This window comes from Ovis canadensis, chromosome 11 (assembly GCF_042477335.2).
Source record: "Ovis canadensis isolate MfBH-ARS-UI-01 breed Bighorn chromosome 11, ARS-UI_OviCan_v2, whole genome shotgun sequence".
NCBI classification, from domain to species: domain Eukaryota; kingdom Metazoa; phylum Chordata; class Mammalia; order Artiodactyla; family Bovidae; genus Ovis; species Ovis canadensis.
Genome location: NC_091255.1, coordinates 59,426,759 through 59,443,893, shown reverse-complemented (window position 1 = coordinate 59,443,893; position 17,135 = coordinate 59,426,759). Strand labels below are relative to the sequence as shown.

Below are 17,135 nucleotides of genomic sequence, written 5' to 3'. Positions count from 1 at the left end.
GAGTCACTGCCGCCCTAGGGTGACAGGGAGCGGCTTGGGAGTGGCCGGTGACTCCAGTCAGTACTGACGCAGGGAGACAAGGTGGGATTGGGGTCAGCCTGTACCCAGGGCAAAAGAAGAAGGGAGGGCCAGGGCCACCACTCAGGAGGCAGGGCCAGCCCACCCCTGTGTCCCTGTAACTTCTGTTCAGGGAGCAGACAGCACCCACAGACGGACTCCAAAGCTAGGGCGGACTCTGGGCCTGAGTGTGTCTGTTGAATACACAGCTGGTTTAGATGGCAGCTGCCATACTGTCTGCTCACTGGACACGCTGGGTTATTTCAGCAGCTAGGCCACCTGGCCAGATGGCCTTAGATAACCAGTTCGGAGAGAAGGAGGAGGCTCAGAGAGGCTGAGGTTGGTTTGAGAACACACAGGATGATTGGAGGGGTGGGACTCTGAGCCCCTCCCCCAACTACACACATCCTGCTGGCACCGCCAGGCCAGGGTTGGGGGCCGAAGGGGTGTGTGTTCAAACCACTTCTCCAGAAGCCATGCAAGGGCTGTCAGCTGGGGAGCTAGGTCATTTGGGGTTAGGTTAGCCCCAGGAAGGTGGGAGTGGGAGCTGGTGGAGGTGCACCCTCTAGGGAACCTGGAGTGCCACACCCGGGCAACAGCAAGACCCAGAACGCCCTGGGGTGGGTGGGTAGGGAGGGAGTTGAGGGCAGACTCACGAGGTCTCCCTGAAAGTCGATAGGTAGGGGGCAGAGAGAGCCAGGTTGGGGTCAGGTCATTCCTGGGGAAGGACAGAGGACGCCCATGGGCATGTGGCCAGAGTGGCACCTCTGCCTCCCTGGGTGACAGGTGAGTCACCCTACCTGTGTGTCCACCAGGGCCTGTGTGAGTGAATTGTCTCAGAAAGCTAGCCCCCAGGAGCAGCCCTGACCCACAGGAGTCAGCCAAGTTTAGCAGTACTGAGCAGGCTCACAGATCCACTCCTGCCCACAGCATTTTCTTCCCTACCTTGCCCAGACACAGACTGAGTGTGGGGCTGGGAAGGGGCAGGCCTAGGGCCTCTAAGTAGGAGCAAGTTGGCATATCTGCCGGTGCCTGTGTGTTACCTACCTGGGAACAAGGGAGGGAGTTTCAAGATGAAAATGTTCCCTCAGATTTTTTGGATGAATGTTCAGCATGCAGGATCTTATTTCCCTGTTAGTTGCTCAGCCGTATGTGATTCTTTGTAACCCCACGGACTGTAGTCTGCCAGGCTCCTCTGTCCATGGAATTCTCCAGGCAAGAATACTGGAGTGGGTTGCCATTCCCTTCTGTGGGAGATCTTCCCAATCCAGAGATCAAACCCAGGTCTCCCATATTGCAGGCAGATTCTTTTACCACCTGAGCCACAAGGGAAGCCCTATAATACTAGAGTGGTTTGCCATGACCTCCTCCAGGGGATCTTCCAGAATCAGGGATCAAACCCGCAGCTCTTCTATCTCCTGTATTGGCAAGCGGGTTCTTTAGCACCTGGGAAGCCCTAGTTCCCTGACTAGGGATCAAGCCCGCGCCCCCTGCATGAAAGGACGGACTCTTCTCCACTGGATGGCCAGGGAAGTGCTATGTTCCCTCAGGCTTGGAAGGCTTGACTCCCTGGCTCTTCCTACTGCTGCCCTTGGGATATGGTTGTCACTTGAGCCCCACCCAGAGTCCATGGTTTTTTGTGGTTCTCCACAAGAGTTTGTTGGGCTTCCCAGGTGGCGCTAGTGTTAAAGAAGCTCTCTGCCAATGCAGGAGACTCAGAAACGTGAATTCGATTCCTGGATCAGGAAGATCCCCTGGAGGAGGACATGGCAACCCACTCCAGTATTCTTGCGTGGAGAATCCCATGAACAGAGGAGCCTGGGACCCTGGTGGGTAGCAAAGAGTAGGACACGATTGAAGTAGCTTAGCATGCATGCCCAAGAGTTTAGGCTTACCCCTTTTTTCCCAGCTGATCTGAGATTTCTGGGGTACCAGTACTGAAGACTTCTCATTCTTATCTTGGCCATTACTAAGCCCTAGGCCCTCAATGTCCTTCAGTTCTTCGGAATTTTCTCATGCTATTTCTTTTATATTTTCCCTCTTTCCTGTTTTATTTTTTCTATTCTTTGGTTTGGGGTTTTCTATTAATAGACTGGTCATACCTCCTGGTTGAATCTTTTAATCATCTTATTTTTTCTTCTATCTCTATTTTTTTTAACTTCCTGTAATGTTTTTTGACTTCTGACCCTGCAGTGAAATTTAATTTTATTTACTTATTTTAGTTACACTGTGAAGCATGTGGATCTTAGTTCCCTGACCAGGGATTGAACCCATGCCCACTGCAGTGGAAGCGTGAATTCTTAACCACTGGACCTCCAGGGAAGTCCCTACAGTGGATTTAAAATTAGTTATTATGGTTTAAAAAAATTTTTTTTGAGACACTTTCAGACACACTAATTATTTTTACCACTTGTCACACTTGTCTTATTTTCTTTTTATTTTCCTCTTTTAATTTCTAAACCATTTGGGAGTTGGTCTCAGGCATTCTGACCTTTACTCCTTAATATTTCAGTGTCTTTTTCCTAAGAACAGGGACATTGTCTCATATAACCACAGTACAGCAACCAAAATCAGGCAGTTTCACATCAATATGACACAGTTCATCTAATCTGCAATCTAAATTTCAGTGATGACAGTTATCCCAATAATGTCCTTCACAGAATTTTTTCCTGACCTAATCCAGGATCTGTATTGCATTTAGTTATCCTAACTTATGACACACTTAATCCCCAGAGCCTCACTCCTGTTCTCTGTACCATTTATAGCATATCACCCATGCTGCTGCTGCTGCTAAGTTGCTTCAGTAGTGTCCGACTCTGTGGGACCCCATAGATGGAAGCCCACCAGGTTCCCTCATCCCTGGGATTCTCCAGGCAAGAACACTGGAGTGGGTTGCCATTTCCTTCTCCAACGAGTGAAAGGGAAATTGCTCAGTCGTGTCTGACTCTTAGTGACCCCATGGACTGCAGCCTACCAGGCTCTGCAGTCCATGGGATTTTCCAGGCAGGAGTACTGGAGTGGGGTGCCACTGCCTTCTCTAGCATATCACCTATAGGTGAGAAGATTTTTATCAGAAGCAGACCAGCACTAATGCCTCAAGCTGAGTGGCTTGGCATGGTCCCCATGGGAACCATTTGATGAAGGTGCCCATGTGCAGAGCCTGTTTGACTGTAGGACCAGGCAATGAACCATTCCTGTTTTGGCCTAGAAGTCAGAGACAGAGCTTAGTTCTTTTTGGATCCCCAGCAAGGTTTCTGGCACACAGTAGGTACTTAATAAGTGCCTGTGATTGTTGGACATGAAGTGTCTGATTCTTTCATGATAGCCTGAGCCTCTGCAGATAGATTTGGCCTTGGCATGGGTGTTTGGCTGAGAAAAGAAGAGAACCTAAAGGCAAAGGAGAAAAGGAAAGATACCCCCATTTGAATGCAGAGTTCCAAAGAATAGCAAGGAGAGATAAGAAAGCCTTCCTCAGGGATCAATGAAAAGAAAGAGGAAAACAATAGAATGAGAAAGTCTAGAGATCTCTTCAAGAAGATTAGAGATACCAATGGAACATTCATGCAAAGATGGGCACAATAAAGGACAGAAATGGTATGGACCTAAACAGAAGCAGAAGATATTACAAAGATGTGGCAAGAATTCACAGAAGAACTATACAAAAAAGATCTTCATGACCCAGATAACCACACTGGTGTGATCAGTCACCTAGAGCTAGACATCCTGGAATGTGAAGTCAAGTGGGCTGTAGGAAGCATCACTATGAACAAAGGTAGTGGAGGTGATGGAATTCCAGTTGAGCTATTTTAAATCCTAAAAGATGATGCTGTGAAAGTGTTGCACTCAATATGCCAACAAATTTGGAAAACTCAGCAGTGACCACAGGACTGGAAATGGTCAGTTTTCATTCCCATCCCAAAGAAAGGCAATGCCAAAGAATGCTCAAACTACTGTACAACTGCACTCATCTCACACACTAGCAAAGTAATGCTTAAAATTCTCCAAGTCAGGCTTCAACAGTACATGAACCGTGAACTTCCAGATGTTCAAGCTGGATTTAGAAAAGGCAGAGGAACCAGAGATCTAATTGCCAACATTCGTTGGATCATTGAAAAAGCAAGACAGTTCCAGAAACACGTCTACTTCTGCTTTTTGACTCCAGCAAAGCCTTTGACGGTGTGGATCACAACAAACTGTGGAAAATTCTTCAAGAGATAGGAATACCAGACCACCTGACCTGCCTCCTGAGAAATCTGTATGCAGGTCTAGAAGCAACAGTTAGAACTGGACATGGAACAACAGACTGGTTCCAAATAGGAAAAGGAGTATGTCAAGGCTGTATATTGTCACCTTGCTTATTTAACTTATATGCAGAGTACATCATGTGAAATGCTGGGCTGGAAGAAGCACAAGCTGGAATCAAGATTGCCAGGAGAAATATCAATAACCTTAGATACGCAGATGATACCACCCTTATGGCAGAAAGTGAGGAACTAAAGAGCCTCTCGATGAAAGTGAAAGAGGAGAGTGAAAAAGCTGGCTTAAAACTCAACATTCAGAAAACCAAGATCATTGCATCTGGTCCATCACTTCATGGCAAATAGATGGGGAAACAATGGAAACAGTGAGAGACTTTATTTTTTGGGCTCCAAAATCACTGCAGATGGTGACTGCAGCCATGAAATTAAAAGATGCTTGCTCCTGGAAGAAAAGCTATGACCAACCTAGATAGCATATTAAAAAGCAGAGACATTACTTTGCCAACAAAGGTCCATCTAGTCAAGGCTATGGTTTTTCCAGTAGTCATGTATGGATGTGAGAGTTGGACTATAAAGAAAGCTGAGCACCAAAGAATTGATGCTTTTGAATTGTGGTGTTGGAGAAGACTCTTGAGTCCCTTGGACTTCAGGGAGATCCAGCCAGTCCATCCTAAAGGAAATCAGTCCTGAATATTCATTGGAAGGACTGATGCTGAAGCTGAAACTCCAATACTTTGGCCACCTGATGCGAAGAACTGACTCATTTGAAAAGATCCTGATGCTGAGAAAGATTGAAGGCAGGAGGAGAAGGGGACGACAGAGGATGAGATGGTTGGATGGCATCACCGACTTGATGGACATGAGTTTGAGCAAGCTCCAGGAGTTGGTGATGGACAGGGAGGCCTGGGTGCTGCAGTCCCTGGGGTCACAAAGAGTCAGACACAACGGATTGACTGAACTGAACTGGTGTCTGTGTGTGTCTGTGTGCAGGCATCTGTGTGTGTGTTTGTGTGAAGGTGCACCCGAGCAGAGTCTGGGCAGAGGCTTCTGTGGTCACCTGCAAAATTGTGAGCTCCTGACTGTCCATGCCAAATATTGACACACCTTGGGCACTGGTGTGTCTGGAAACCCAGGTGGGCAGTAGGCAGTCATATTTTGATGAAGCTGACCTGGTCCTCACTCAGTCCCACACAGCTGGGACTCACTCGGATAATGTGAATGCTCCTCTTATTCCAAGAATGTGCAAAGGTCCTGAGGTGTGGGTGCTGGAAGATTGCCCAGTGGTCATTGCCCTCAATCCTGTCCTTGTGGTCCCTTTGGAAACTTTTGGCCTTGCTGGAGCCCAGAGGCCTCTGGTCTTTCCCTCCCCTCTCCTGCCAGATATAGCCCTCGTCTCCACCTCTCCCCAGCCCCCTACCTTATGGCTTTACAGGAGACAAAAACCAGGAGATTCACCAACTTCGTACCCTGTCAGCCCCAACTGGGGGTCTCCCCAGCCCAGCCAGTAGGTCTCTGCTTAAAGTGGAACCGCCAAGATGGTGTGTGTGTGGGTGCATGTGTGTGCGTGCATGTGTGTGTGTGTGTGTGTGTGTGTGTGTGTGTGTGTAGATGAGGGTCTTGGGAGGAGGGGTCAGTGGGGGAGGTGAGAGGTCTTAAGAGATGGTGGTGGGTGGAGCAGGCTGGGCACCCTCAGTGTTTGCCCACACAGTGCAGTCTGAGATGTGGGCACCCCCTCCCTTCTGCCCTGCTGAGGGGAGCTGTCACCCTAAACCGCCAGCAGGCCTCCAGTAAACCAACCTAGGCCCCCGCCCGCCCGTGTAAGTGGAACTGCGGGGCAGCGTAGAGCTCCGCCATGAAAAAATCATGAGGACACCAAGCTGTGGGCCTGTTTCAGGAACAATGCAGGAGGCTGGGCCCTGGGCGCCTGCCGAGCTGGACCCCAGATGGGCCCAGATGGGCCCAGGAGTGAGGAAATCAGGGCCTCGGGCTGTGCCCAGTGGCACCTGGACCACCAGAACAGCCCTCACCTTGTGGGGCCAAGGAGTCCGGGGCAGAGGGTTAAGGAGGGACGGCAGAGGCCTGGCATGGGAGGGATGGGGTGCCTGGGGTGGGGGGGTGAAGAACACCCAGGGCAGCAGCTGGCCAAGGCCTGGGGCTGAGGCTCTGGGGTGAGGTGCCAGTGGTCTCCTCTGTGAGGAGAAGTTCCCAGACTCACTGCCCTGTGGGCAGGGGCCTTCTGCTGTTGCTCAGCGCCGGGAGTACAGACCTGATTTGGGGAAGGTGTGACTGTGGAGGTTCCTTAGCCGGTGGGTCTGCCCTGGCCCCCATCCTGGGCCATTTCTCAGTTTCCAGGGCTCGAGGCCAGCTGAGGCAGGGACGGCCCCCTCCCCCAGCCTGCACACACACACCGCCTGTGCCAGCTCACACCACCAGCATCAGCGTTGCCCGGGCACTGAGCCTGGCGCACGCGCTGGTTGCCATGGCAGCAGGCAGCGTGCTGGCAGGAACCCAGGCTGGGCTCTAGCATCAAGAGCTGGCTGTCTAGACGTGCAGAGGTGGGGGTGCTTTCCCTGGTAGCCCCGGAGGGGCCTGGCTACGGGGAGTGGGAAGGTGGTCCCTCCAATGGCTAGGACTACCCAATCCCCAGCATTCTAGGAAAGGAACAGTTTCCTGAGAGGTGCCGGGTGAATGTTAGGGGTCTAGGGGGCTTTAAGGCCCTCTATGCGCCTGGTCCCACCTGGACACTAAGAGGGGCAGGAGGCCAAGGATTGGCCCCAGCCTTGTCTGCTGGGGGCGTCTGATAGATGAGGCCATTCCCACCTTCCGGGGCCAGCTGTGGCCCGAAGGGCCCATCTGGCTGTGCCCATCTGCAGATGGCCACTCCCAGTAGTAGGGGCCAGAGGCATGGCTCGTTGCAGGAAATGGCGCCCTCCTCCAGTTAAACATATTAAAGTTGATGTGTTAGGCGGCCTGACATCTGTGCTCAGGCCTGGTCCTGGTTGCAGATGGCAGCTCAGGGTGGTGAGCACACACTGGGTTCATGCCCCCACCCATGGGAAGGGACGGGGTCAGGTTTAGAAGTGAGCAGGATAAGTGAATGGGGCTCCGAGAGTGGCAGAGACCTTGGATGTCCCAGGGTGCAGGCTGGCCAGGGCAGTGGTGGGCACATTTGTATGCCCCAAGTGGGTGGCTGTGTGGACAAGTTCTGGCAGGGGGCACGGGGTTCTGTGGGAAGGGTGCTCCCCATTGCCTGCGGATGCTGCCCCGGTGTGAGAAGCGCCCCAAAACAAACTCCCTTAGGCCACCCATAGCCTGGTCACCCTGCTGGGCAGCCTCGAGGGGGTTCTGAGGCTGGGATCCAGAGTAGCATCTCTGGGCTGGGGCTGACCCAGCAGGTGGCTGTGGATCACTCTGCCCAATTCCTGCCTGTGTGTACTACACACACACACACACCCACACACCCACACACACACCCACACACACACCCACACACACACCCACACACCCACCCACCCAGACTTGCAGGCATCCTGCCCACCTATCAGCAGATGCTGGGCCCATCACACAGGAACACCCACATCAAACATTCACAGGCAGTTATTAAGTACCTACTGTGTGCCAGAACCTTGCAGGGGATCCAGAAAGGAACCATGACCCAAGCAGGCAGCTGGGCGAGGCCCTGAGATCCTGGTTTGGGGAGGGAGGAAGGGAGGGAGGAGGGACCATCTGTGCAATCCCCCTCCCTCCAAGGAAGCCTGTGCTGGAAGGCCCGCCTCTCAGAACCCACCTCCCCAGCCCCCAGGGCCTGAAATGCCACCTGGTGGCTCACGCCCCTGGATCAGTGCCGGGGAGCCCCACCCTACCCCCACTTGGGGCTGTGGGACCTGAGAATTGAGAGGCCATGGGCACTTCTGGCTCTGCTGCTGAGAGGCTGCCTGGAGCCAGGCCTGCTTAGCGCCTGGTGGCTGGGCTTCCTCCTGCAGGGCACGTGATGCCCATGAGCGCCCTGCCAGCATCAGTCAGCGTTAATGAGGCTGTCGTGCTAATCGGGCCCGGCTGGGCTCCTTCAGAAGGCTGGCTGGGAGTTGGCAGTGCAAAAGGAGAGAACAGTGCCCATGCCTGGGGTGGCCACGGGCACAGCTGCCCCTCAGGCTGCCCATACACATGGGAACTGAAGTGTGGACAGCATCACGGCTGGTACGGCCAAACCAGGACATTTCCCTGGCATCAAGGGCTGGGCAATGCAGTCCCCTGGGAACGTGGGGGGATTTCATGTGGGCATCATCTCTGCGGAGGGGGTGCAACCCCAGATTACATCTCCCTTACCATGGGGTGTCTGGCACACAGCCTAGTCAGTCAGTGTCCCATAAACCCCTATTGGCCACAGAGGTGGACGACACTAGCCAAGACCAGTTCCTTGCTCAGTATGCACCGTGCTGTCATGGGGATTTGTGTGCAGACCTATCTCCCTGAACCCCAGTGTGAACCCCTCAAGCAAGGGGTCAGGTCTCCTGGTCTCTTGCTCAGTGTGCACATGCCTGGGGAGGTCACTGCCCGGGATTGGGGACATGGAGGAAGGACTCCAGAGCCATGTGCCCATCCACCCCACCCACCTCCTGGGGCCTCTGCACGCCCAACCCGAGGCCCCTTCATTCTGTTGGACCCCCATATGGCCTTGAAAGGGATGGAGGGGTGATGCCTGGAGCATCAAGGGCAAGACTCAGGAGGCCAAGGCTGGAAGTGCCCTGTGGCTCCCACTCCTGGTCCCCAGGGAGGCCTGAGGGTCACACGCTGTGATGAGGAAGAAGACACCAAGGCTGGCCTGGGCCCAGGGCAGGTGGCTCTGGTTTCACTACTTGGCTCCTGGCCCCTGAGGCAGGTGCAAGAGACAGACAGGCAGGGCGAAGCTGAGGAGGCCCACCGCAGCCCCCTAAGGCAGCCTCCTCAGGCTCAGGGTTTGGGGAGGTACAACAGGGTGGGACCCCAGAGACTGAGCTGGGAGGTACCAGGGTCAGAGGTAGTCAGCTGTGGCTTCTCCTAGCCTGTTGCCCTTATCCTTCTGCTGGGAAGGTTTTGCCCTATGTGATCGTGGGACCCGGCCCATTAAGGATCCCACAAGGACTCCACAGTCAGGCCAGTCGCTCTATGCAGTGTGAGTGGCAGTTCAGGGGTCCCCAGGGCCATCCATCAAGGCTGGCTTCACCAGAGCCCACCCATGGCAGACAGAGCAACCTCATGGGCCCTGAGAGTTGCTCAGGGTACAGGGGTCGGGTCCGAGCCTGGCCCTGTGACCCCAAGTCCAAAGGCTTGCCACCTCCTCGTGCTGCCCGGGATGACGCCTGCTCCGCGTGTGCTCCCAGACCACCCTCCCACTGTGCAGCCCGCGAGGTGGGCATGCTTGTCTCCATCACACAGCTGCCACCTCAGCCCAAACCGAGGGCCCTTTCCCCCGGAGCCCAGCAAAGCCAGGCTGCCTAGCCAGTGTGAATCTGGCTGAGGAGCTGCCTCTTCACACCTGGCATGGATCTGGGTGCCACGAGTGCTAGGATGAGGGGGTTGCCTGGCCCGCTTACTGGCACCGACAGCCCTGCCTGCCACTTTCCCAGCTACAGGCCACCCTTGGGAAGCATCAGACTTGGGGCTGCAGGCTGTGACCCAGGGGCTGCTGAGGAGGACATGCAAGGCTCAGCCGCAGCCGCCCGGGTAGCAGCAAGGAATCAGAGAAGCGGTAACTGGATCTGGCAGCTGAGGGTGGAGGGCTGCGATCGGGTTGCGGCCACACGCAAGTTTTCCACCAGGCAGCTTTCTCTACCCCAGGAAAGAGCTGGGCTGGGCTGGCGAGTCTGTGCAGTGGGTCTGGGGCCCGGAGGTGGGGGGCAAGGAGAGAGGCCAAGACTGGGGGGTGGGTGTCCAGAGGGTGGGGCACAGCACCGGAGCCAGAGCCAGGCAGCCGCCAGTGAGCACAAGGAGGTGGTCAGCCCTGCGGTGAGTGGCACTCTCCAGCCCCTCCGGCCCCGGGCTCTGGCCCCTGGGCAGTCCGGGAGTGGCTGAAATCCAAGCTGGGGTAACGAAAGGCTGTTCCTAAGCCGGCACAGTTCTGATCCGCCCTCCCACCCGCCCTCTGCTGCCCGCTGGCCATGTAAGAGCTCCCCGGACCCGCCACTGCTGGTCAGAGGCAGCTTCTGAGAGGGCAGCGGGTCCATGACGCCAGCTGGGCCTGGGGGCCGCTGGCCAACCCAGACGAGCTGGGCCTCTAGGGGACCTCAGGGGTCGTGAGCACAGAGAGAGCTTCCCGGGCCCCCGTCGGGGACCTCAGCCAGGCCAAAGATGCCTACCAATGGCCTGCACCAGGTGCTGAAAATCCAGTTTGGCCTCGTCAATGACACTGACCGCTACCTGACGGCCGAGAGCTTCGGCTTCAAGGTCAACGCGTCGGCACCCAGCCTCAAGCGGAAGCAGATGTGGGTGCTGGAGCCAGACCCAGGGGAAGGCACTGCTGTGCTGTTTCGCAGCAGCCACCTGGGCCGTTACCTGTCGGCCGAGGGGGACGGTCGTGTGGCCTGCGAGGCGGAGCGGCCGGGTCGTGACTGCCGCTTCCTGGTCCTGCCGCAGCCCGATGGGCGCTGGGTGCTGCAGTCGGAGCCGCACGGCCGCTTCTTCGGTGGCACCGAGGACCAGCTGTCCTGCTTCGCCACGGCCATCACCCCGGCCGAGCTGTGGACAGTGCACCTGGCCATCCACCCGCAGGCCCACCTGCTGAGCGTGAGCCGGCGGCGCTATGCGCACCTGTGCCCGCGGGAGGATGAGATGGCAGCAGACAGTGATACGCCCTGGGGTGTGGATGCACTCGTCACCCTCATCTTCCAGAACCGGCAGTACTGCCTCAAGTCCTGTGATAGCCGCTACCTGCGCAGTGATGGCCGCCTCGTCTGGGAGCCCGAGGCTCGCGCCTGCTACACGCTTGAGTTCAAGGCGGGCAAGTTGGCCTTCAAGGACTGCGATGGCCGCTACCTGGCACCCGTGGGCCCTGCGGGCACGCTCAGGGCGGGCCGCAACACACGGCCTGGCAAGGACGAGCTCTTCGACCTGGAGGAGAGTCACCCACAGGTGGTGCTGGTGGCCGCCAACCACCGCTACGTGTCCGTGCGGCAAGGTAATGGGGTGCGGGGCCTGTGCGTGTGTGTAGGGTCATGTAGCAAGTGGCTCCGGGTTGAGGGGTGAGAATACACTTGTAGAATACAGTGGGCTATAGGCCAGGTATGGGGTCCCTGTTGAGCCTCAAGCCCGCTGGACAGCTGCTGAATGCAGGATGGGCAGCGCCCAGGTGGAGGTGGTTGAGGCCCAGGCTCACCGTGATGAGGGGCAAGAGGGCAGGCCCCATCCACACCGGGCTGCCCCCTGACCACCCTTCCCCTTTTCTTCCATCACCCCACTTCTGAACTTTACAGGAAATTGGGGCTGTGACCAAGGGCAGGGAAGGCAGGCAGCAGGAACGGAGTGGGACGGGGTCCTGGGGGCCCTTCCAGTCCAGGGAGATGCAAGTGGTCCCTCCAGAGCCTGGGCTCCTTGGTGGGGAGACACTCTCTGTTCAGCAGGTGTCGCGTGGCTCCCCCCAAGTCCCCGATCATCGGTCACCTGCTTCATGTGACCCGTGGGCCCTTCTCCACATGATCACCTGCCTGTGGGGTGAACATGGACAGCTCCTACTTCCCCTCAAGGAAAGTGAGGTTCCAGAGTGGCTCCATGCCACTTGGACTCCTGGCTCTGTGCACCCAGAAGGGGTGGGTGTACCCGGACCCAGCTCACTGCCGCCACCTGGTCCCAGCCCTGAGCACATAGAGGGGTGGCCCAGCTGTGGCTCTAGGGGCTCCTGCCTGTCGTTTGGATCTTCAAAGCCAGTGCAGAGTAGGGACCGGCATTCAGCAAACACCCCTGAATCCTTGTGGAGTGTGGTTGGGCCCTGGGGTGTAAGGGAGGACAGACAGCCCCAGTCTTTCCCGTCACAGGTCCTACTGTCTGGCCACACTGCTTTCTGGCCTTGACCAAGGCCCATATGCTTGGTTTGCCAGTAAAAGGTGGGCAGTAGTGGGGAAAGCTTTCTCTGTGAGTCAAAGGAAATGCTGGCTACAAAGCATTTGTCCTTGTTCAGCTTGTGAGTGAGACAAGTGGTAGTGGGGATAGTGGTGATGCTGGTGGTGCTACAAGCGGTGGTGGTGATGGTAAGGGTGCCATGGTGATGGAGATGATGCTGGTGGTCCTGCTGGTGATGGTAGTGATGGTGATGGTGGTGGTGGTGAGGGGGGATGGTAGCCGTATAAACCATTTTTCATTCTTTGGATTACCCTGCATCTGACCTGATCCCTTTGATGGGGAAATTCCCCCACAAAGGAACAGATTCACCCCCCTCCCCACCAACACCACTGTGAGGCCAGAGGTACCTACATTCACCTCCCTGCTTTCCTTGCATAAGCCTGAGGGCATCAGACCTGGCCCTGAGATGTTCTGATGTTGACTTTGCTAATCAGTGATTCAGGGAAGCAGAGTGTGGCATCTCAGGCTGAGGGGGGGATAGTGCTGCTAGGTTTTGAGGCAGCTGGAGTGGTGGCTTCTGCAGAGTGGGCTGGTGGTTCCTTGGTCCCTGTCATTTTGCTGGCCAGGTAGCCCCCAAACTTGTCTCCTTCCCCCAGGCCAGGGTGTTGGTGAGCAAATTGGCTTTTGCTGTTGATTTTTTTTTTTTTCCTTTCCCAACCTCCATTAGCCAGAGTCTGCTGTTTCTGCTATGCCCACTGCCAGCCCTCACTCATGTGGCATTGCTGCTGGGCTGCCCAACAAGCAGTGTTTGCTGCTGCAAGTAACAATGGCTGCTTATTGGCTTAAGCCATGAGGACGCTAATACCTTGCCTAAGTGGAGGTCTGGAGGCACAGGGGTGGTAGGGTCCCAAACAGGCACCACATCCAGCTCAGTGGCATCACCAAAGCCCTCTGCTTTTTCCTCTTTGAGGAACTGCTCTCCCAGGACAGTTCTGCCCTCAGACTGGTGCCCCTGTGGTTACAAGATGGTTGCTACTATCTGGGACCTCATGTCCAAACAGAACAAAGTCCAAAGGGAAGAGGGGCACTGGCTCTTCTTGTGGCTTTGCAGGAGTAAGAATATGTCTCCTGTAAATGCTCTCAGACACCCCTTCTTGCTCACACATCCACCACTTGATCAATCCCTCCTGGGACAGTAGGGTCCATACTCTTTGCCAGCACCAGCCAGGACTCCATGAGACCCTGCTGCTGCAAGATCAGGGTCCCAGGAGCAGCCGGCTGTGTGAGACCGAGCCCCTGGGCTGTATCCTGTCTGGAGAGGGTGTGTGGAAGGAGATGCTGGGGACACTAAGAGGCTTGACCTCAGAGATGGGGGTGGAAAACTTGCAGCCACAGCCTCAGACCCCTGGCTTCACTCCTCCCTTTAGTACCTGTCGGATGGCTCCCTCACCTTCTCAGGTCCTACTTCAGGGAGGCCATCCCTGGCCAAAACCCCAGCAGTCATGGGCACTGGACATACCATTTTTGTTGTCCACCGCTCCCCTTGGGCCAGCATCTGGAGAACAAGGCCCACTGTTTTGGTATTGCTGACCACAGGCTGGGGGCAGCAGGAGCTCACTTTGTGCAGCACTGCTGATGGGATGGTGGGGTTGGCAAAGAGAAGGGGTCACTTTCTTGGGGTCTGATCAGTGATCTGTGTAAGAAGGGAGACAGACTCCAGTCTGGGGGACAAACAGGACAAAGCCATGGGCACCCCCTCCAGTCTGGGCCCTGTGTGCTGCCCCACTTCCTTCCCAGGGGGCAGGGCAGGACAGGATGTGGCCCTGACCCTTCAGCCCTGATGGGGGTATGCCCCACTCCCTTCTGCTCTGCTCACTGGAGTTGTTGGGGCTCTGCCTCAGGGGAGCTCTGTGATCTGCCAGTTGCGATGGAACACGGATGTGGTTTATGGGAAGATACCAGGGAAACTCCACTGCCTGACTGCTCTTCCCTACCCTGGTCACAGATGCCCCATTCATCTCCCTCCCAAGCAGAGTCCCAAGTAGCTTTGCCCTCCCTCCAGGGTCCTGGGAGACCACACACTTGTGTATGAGGGGCTGAGATGACAGGGGGCCAGTCCCAGCTCAGTGCCCAGGAGCAGATCCCAGGACCCCGCTGTGTCCTGAACCATGCTAGGGAAGGACAGGGACCCTGCTGTGTCCACCCAGCAGCTTAGGGAGGAGTTATAAATAGAGGCTGCTGTAAGTCCTGGGTCCAGAGAGCAGGAGCAAGCAGATTACCTGCTGATTAGCTGAGGCAGGGGATTTGGCGGCACGGAAGGGCCTGGCTCCTGGGGCTGTGCTGGAAACCCGGCCTCTAGGAAGCGGTGTGAGTGCGTCCACAATGCGCCTGCACCGCACTGGAGCAGAACTCCAAATCTTCTCAAGTCCAAAGGGTTCTAGATGAGACCCCCGCTGACTTCAGGGATGCCCCAAGAGCATGCCTTCCCATCCCTCTGCTCCTCACCCCACCCAGGGTGAGGCGTGAGGGGCTTCCCATCTCCTCCCTCCAGGGGTCAATGTCTCAGCCAACCAAGATGAAGAACTGGATCACGAGACCTTCCTGATGCAAATTGACCAGGAGACAAAGAAGTGCACCTTCTATTCCAGCACTGGGGGCTACTGGACCCTGGTCACCCATGGGGGCATCCAGGCCACAGCTACACAAGTGTGAGTGCACCATCCTCACCTCTGTGACCCCTGCATCTCCACCATCACCATCACCTCTACACACACCACTTCTGTGGCCGTCACCACCACCTCCTCCACCATCACCACCACCACCATCATCTCCATTTCCACTACCACAGGCATCACCACCTCCACCTCAACCATAGGGACCACACAGCCGCCCAACCAGGGAAGAAGGCTGCTAGCTTGCAGGGCAGCTCTTCATGGTGGTGGGTGTAGCAGTGGAAGTCAAGTGCCTTGAGCGGGTGGTCCTGGACTTGAAGGGGATGCGGGAGGTCTGACCCTGAGTCCCCGTGTCCTGCTTCTCTGAGGGGACCTTGACCTGCCCCTTCCAGTTCTGAGAACACCATGTTTGAGATGGAGTGGCGGGGCCGACGGGTGGCCCTCAAGGCCAGTAACGGGCGCTATGTGTGCATGAAGAAGAATGGGCAGCTGGCAGCCATCAGCGATTTTGTAGGTGAGCACTCCCCTCCTGCCCTGGGGAGCCTGGGGCTGGGCGCTCTGCCTGGGGACAGTTCCAGCTCAGCCCATCTCCACCCAGGGCTGAGCCCTCTCCCTCCCCATGGAGCTGCTGCTGTCTGCGACAAGAGTCTTACTTCCTGTTCCAGCCCATTGCTCTTGATGTGGGGGCTCAGATCCAGAGCACCCCAATCACTGCTGCACTTCTGGGGAACCAGGGGCTCACATAAGCAGTGGGCAGATCCAGGCACACAATCGGGGCAGGTCCTGGCCTGGCGCTCTCGTGGGGCTGCTGGAAGGTCCCTCAAGCCCTTGTCTCGCCAGCAGGGGAGGACGAGGAGTTCACCCTCAAGCTTATCAACCGGCCCATCCTGGTCCTGCGCGGCCTGGACGGCTTCGTCTGCCACCGACGTGGCTCCAACCAGCTGGACACCAACCGCTCGGTTTACGATGTGTTCCACCTGAGCTTCAGCGACGGCGCGTACCAGATCCGAGGTGCGGGCAGGTGGGATGGGGCTGGGGAGCAGCGGAAAGGGGGGTCCCGGAGAGAGTGGGGGGCTGTGCCCAGCCTGGATGGGGGAGCGAGCCACCGGCCGACCCCTCTCTGGCCCACCCCAGGCCGCGGCGGCGGGTTCTGGCACACCGGCAGCCACGGCAGCGTGTGCAGCGATGGCGAGCGCGCCGAGGACTTTCTGTTCGAGTTCCGCGAGCGCGGCCGCCTGGCCATCCGGGCCCGGAGTGGCAAGTACTTGCGTGGCGGCGCCTCGGGGCTGCTGCGCGCGGACGCCGACGCGCCGGCTGGGGTTGCGCTCTGGGAATACTGAGTGCCGCCGTCTGTCCCCCATTAAACCATGTCTGTGACCAGCGGCTGGCGGGTCAGTGGCGAAGCTCGCGGTGCGTGGGGAAGGGTTCGCATCCGCCCGCCGCAGGCCCTCTGGGCCTTTCCTGCGATGGTCGCTCGACCGCCAGAAAATCCAAGATTGGCGCTTTTCCAGCCCATTGAACATCCGGAGACCCCTTCCTGGACTGCCAGTCCCGGGCCTTCTTTTGTCTGCATCACTCCTTGGCACATAGCTCCTCCCCAAGCTTGGGGGCGGGGGTGGGGAGAGGACCCCCATTCTACTCAGCAGGACAGGGATGGGAGTGGGATAGTTGGGAGGAGCCTCATCCCAGGCCCCAGCAAGTCAGGTAGGTTAGAGGGTCTTCAGGGTCTTCATAGCACACATCACTGCTCCCTTCCCCAGGGGCAGGGTCTTAGGGAATCCTGGAAGCACCTGATGAAGTGACTTCCACCCCTCCCAGACAAGGTTATGTGCAGCCAACCATGGGGGAGAGGGCGCTTCTCAGCCTGTGCACTGGCCTGCTGCCACCCAGCGTAGGAAGGGTGGACCACCAGGACAAGGCCCATGGTTCACCCACAGGTCTCCCCAAACCAGCTGGCACCCAAAACACCCCAGTCGCCAAGGACCCCCACCCAGGCCAATACCTCCTGGAGGTACTGGGCAACCTGGACCACGGGAGGTGGGAGTGGGGTGGGAGGTGTGCCCCTGGGATTGGCCTAGGCCTTGAGGACTGGGTGATGGAGGGCTGAGGGGACAGC

The 17,135-nt window shown here is 56.9% G+C and overlaps 1 protein-coding gene across 2 annotated transcripts; it reads left to right on the top strand.

Annotated features, from left to right (window-relative positions):
- Nucleotides 1-10,442: 10,442 nt before the first annotated feature.
- FSCN2 (fascin actin-bundling protein 2, retinal) lies at nt 10,443-16,561 on the top strand. 2 transcript variants are annotated; one of them, XM_069541942.1, is made up of 5 exons: nt 10,478-11,469; nt 14,899-15,055; nt 15,412-15,533; nt 15,863-16,030; nt 16,154-16,561. In XM_069541942.1, exons 1-5 carry the CDS (start codon nt 10,644-10,646, stop codon nt 16,357-16,359), a joined length of 1,479 nt encoding a protein of 492 aa, XP_069398043.1. In that variant the 5' UTR covers nt 10,478-10,643; the 3' UTR covers nt 16,360-16,561. The 2 variants fall into 2 exon arrangements, with proteins under 2 accessions (XP_069398042.1, XP_069398043.1); XM_069541941.1 differs by having other exon boundaries at nt 10,443-11,469; nt 15,863-16,401.
- The last annotated feature ends 574 nt before the right edge of the window (nt 16,562-17,135 follow it).

Coding starts and splice junctions, on each gene's coding strand:
- FSCN2 (XM_069541941.1), top strand. CDS start 10,644: ATGCCTACCAATGGCCTGCACCAGGTGCTGAAAATCCAGTTTGGCCTC. Junction 15,056..15,411: donor CAGGCCACAGCTACACAAGT/GTGAGTGCACCA, acceptor TGCCCCTTCCAG/TTCTGAGAACACCATGTTTG. Junction 15,534..15,862: donor AGCCATCAGCGATTTTGTAG/GTGAGCACTCCC, acceptor TCTCGCCAGCAG/GGGAGGACGAGGAGTTCACC.